Source organism: Limulus polyphemus, unplaced genomic scaffold, assembly GCF_000517525.1.
Source record: "Limulus polyphemus unplaced genomic scaffold, Limulus_polyphemus-2.1.2 Scaffold4468, whole genome shotgun sequence".
Lineage (NCBI taxonomy): Eukaryota > Metazoa > Arthropoda > Merostomata > Xiphosura > Limulidae > Limulus > Limulus polyphemus.
The window spans coordinates 11,772-14,801 of record NW_013670078.1 but is presented as its reverse complement, the minus strand read 5'-3'; the positions used below and the strand labels follow the sequence as shown (position 1 = coordinate 14,801).

Sequence of the window (3,030 nt, the reverse complement as noted above, 5' to 3'; positions counted from 1 at the left end):
TTACACTAAAAATGTTAGGTTCTACAATCTACTGGTTACTTGCTTTAACACTAAAAATGTTTGGTTCTACAATCTACTGGTTACTGCCTTTAACACTAAAAATGTTAGGTTCTACAATCTACTGGTTACTTGCTTTAACACTAAAACTGTTAGGTTCTACAATCTACTGGTTACTTGCTTTAACACTAAAACTGTTAGGTTCTACAATCTACTGGTTACTTGCTTTAACACTAAAAATGTTAGGTTCTACAATCTACTGGTTACTTGCTTTAACACTAAAACTGTTAGGTTCTACAATCTACTGGTTACTTGCTTTAACACTAAAACTGTTAGGTTCTACAATCTACTGGTTACTTGCTTTAACACTAAAAATGTTAGGTTCTACAATCTACTGGTTACTTGCTTTAACACTAAAATTGTTTGGTTTCACATGTTGTTCTTTAGTTTCTAACTTTTATCCTACAAAATTAATACTCGAAATATTGAAATTTTACTTAGTGACTACTTCCTCCATTTTCTAGTCATGTCAAAGTTGTTTTATGCTTTGCTCAAACTTTAGAATAATGTAGATATAAAATGTTCTGTTCTAAAATGTAGAAAAATTATACCTATTTCTTACGATCTGTCCAGAATTGATCACACTAAAACAATTTTTAAAAATTTAACAAAGAGGTTCAGCGAATTTAAAAATGTTTGAAATTCATTGAACGTTTTATACATGATCCTGTGTGCTAACTCTTGTACCAAAATTTAACAGAGGTTAATATGTATCACATTGACATTTTGTAGGCTCACACTTTGTATAGCAAATAATGAATCTTGAAGTGATTTATTTTTTGTTTCATTTGTGGAAAGTTGAGGATTTTGCTGATTTCTGTCTAAAAAAGAATGTGCTTCACACTTTCCATGTAACATGAGTACGTACATTTAATTTAGGACACTGCAGGAAAACATGGTTTTATTTTGTAAACAGCACTCTTTACAAACACTTATAACAACTAAATATTTGTTCTCCAAGATATATTCTAAACAACTTCTTTATATGTTCTTTAAACAAACAGTTAAATTGTATGTCCTTTACTGACACAATAATCCTGTATTTATACAGGAATCAAGTAATGTTACAAAAATGTATTATGCTTCACTTTAATGTTTTAGAGTTTTTAAGCAGCAACTGTGGATGAATAATTCACAAGAATGAATTAATAGCATCAGTGATGAATACTCTTGAAAATCCTATGTAGATATAAAATTATTGTATAAGTAAAAGACATTTCCAAACATCCTACATATAATAAATGCACTATATGAATCCCAGTCTTCCTATTTTGATTTGACCTTCTCCAGGGTTACTAATGAGGGCTGGTATTTCAAAAAACTGGTGACAAGTGGTAAATCAAATGATAGTTTGGGCTTCATTCACATTTATTCTTTTGAAGTTAAATTTAGTTACTCAAAGCATTTGATCTAAGTTTTTAAGTAAATACTAATATTGTATAAAAGTTTTAAATCATAAACTTTGAATAGTGTTTTATCAATGCTATAATACTGACTAGTAAATATACGATAGATCTTGATTTCAGAGTTTGGAGAACATTGATAAATTACTTGGGCTACTTTAAAAATATATGCTAATTTTTATTATTTAATGGATAGGTTCCCTTACCCAATGAATCTAGATACTGATTACCTTATCAATACTTTATATTTGCTATGTCCCCCAGCTTGGGAACCTGTCATCAAGTGTGATTTAAAACAGGCTGGTATGCTTCTTTTTCAATATTATTTTTCTTTTTTATAGAAAATCCTTTGTTTGTATTAATTGATTGATGTGAAATTTCAATAAAATCAAACATGATTAGTGTTTGATATTTTACATTTCAGAAAAAAAAGGGATTTATAATTTTTATGTCCCAGAAAAACACTAGTACTTGTTAATATATAAAATCCTAAGTTATAGAAGGATCAAATCCTGCCTGGAATATGCTTGTCAATAAAACAGTCATAAGAGAAGAGAATATGATTAGTTTCATTATGTTGCATATAAAACAAGCATATCATATGTCAAAGAAATAGGAAACGATCATTCTTTGGTTTTTGTTATATCCTGATTAAATTATGGAATAACACGTTCGGAGTAGTCGTTACCTTCAGAAGAGCAGCCATTTGTTGTTTTATGATCAAACCTAAGTAATTAGTTTCTTTGTACAACATGAACACATATCAAGGATACAGTTCTTAATGTAAGTTACAAGACTTCTAAAGTTAACAAGTAGAACTATCCAAGTTTGATGGGATGTGTAATTATGTAACTCTCATGTTGTTTCATCTGACCTGACATACAAACCAAATAAAAGGATCATTTTACTTACAACTACCTAAATTACACAGAGAAATTAACAAAACTGGTTACTGTGAATAAACTTTTATAAATGTTTCAGTGCTGACTGAAGGATGGAACCATTTTCAGTGAAGATGTCTTCATTGAAAACAATCAATGTGGATCTGTACTTCAATGTTTATGAACAAAAGATAGAAATCAATGCTAATGTTTCTACAGTACACTTGCTTCTCTCTTACAATGCCTAATACTAACAACTTCAACTGTAGAATCAGAATTTGAAAGTCTGTCTGCTTTGTGCATCTGACTGTGTCCATAATTACACTAAAATACTCCCCAAAAAAAAACGTTTACTTTCATCAAGCCTCCCCTAAGTTTGGTTGTAGGTTTATACTGTTAACTTAGTTATGAAACAATATGGGCAATCTGTAGCAATACAAGAACTGACTATCAACATTTGGACTTTGTCAGAAACATGGATTAATATGAGCAATGTGTAGCAATACAAGAAATGATGACTATCAATATTTGGACTTTGTCAGAAACATGGGCAATCTGTAGCAGGTAAAAATATAAAGGGTAATAATGGCTGGAGATGGTTTGAATGGGTAATGAAGAAAAACTTTAATATAAGTTTAACATAACAGCAAATGTACAACGTTTCGAGTTCGTGAGAGTGTTATCTGAAA

General features: G+C 30.0%; 1 protein-coding gene across 1 annotated transcript in view; it reads left to right on the top strand.

Annotated features, from left to right (window-relative positions):
* The window catches only part of LOC111088803, a 2,529-nt gene extending 637 nt beyond the window's left edge, over positions 1–1,892 (top strand). The window contains exon 2 of the mRNA XM_022399824.1: positions 7–1,892. Within this exon, the coding sequence (XP_022255532.1) occupies positions 7–521 (515 nt within the window). The 3' untranslated portion in view covers positions 522–1,892. The remainder of the gene's footprint in view (positions 1–6) is intronic.
* The last annotated feature ends 1,138 nt before the right edge of the window (positions 1,893–3,030 follow it).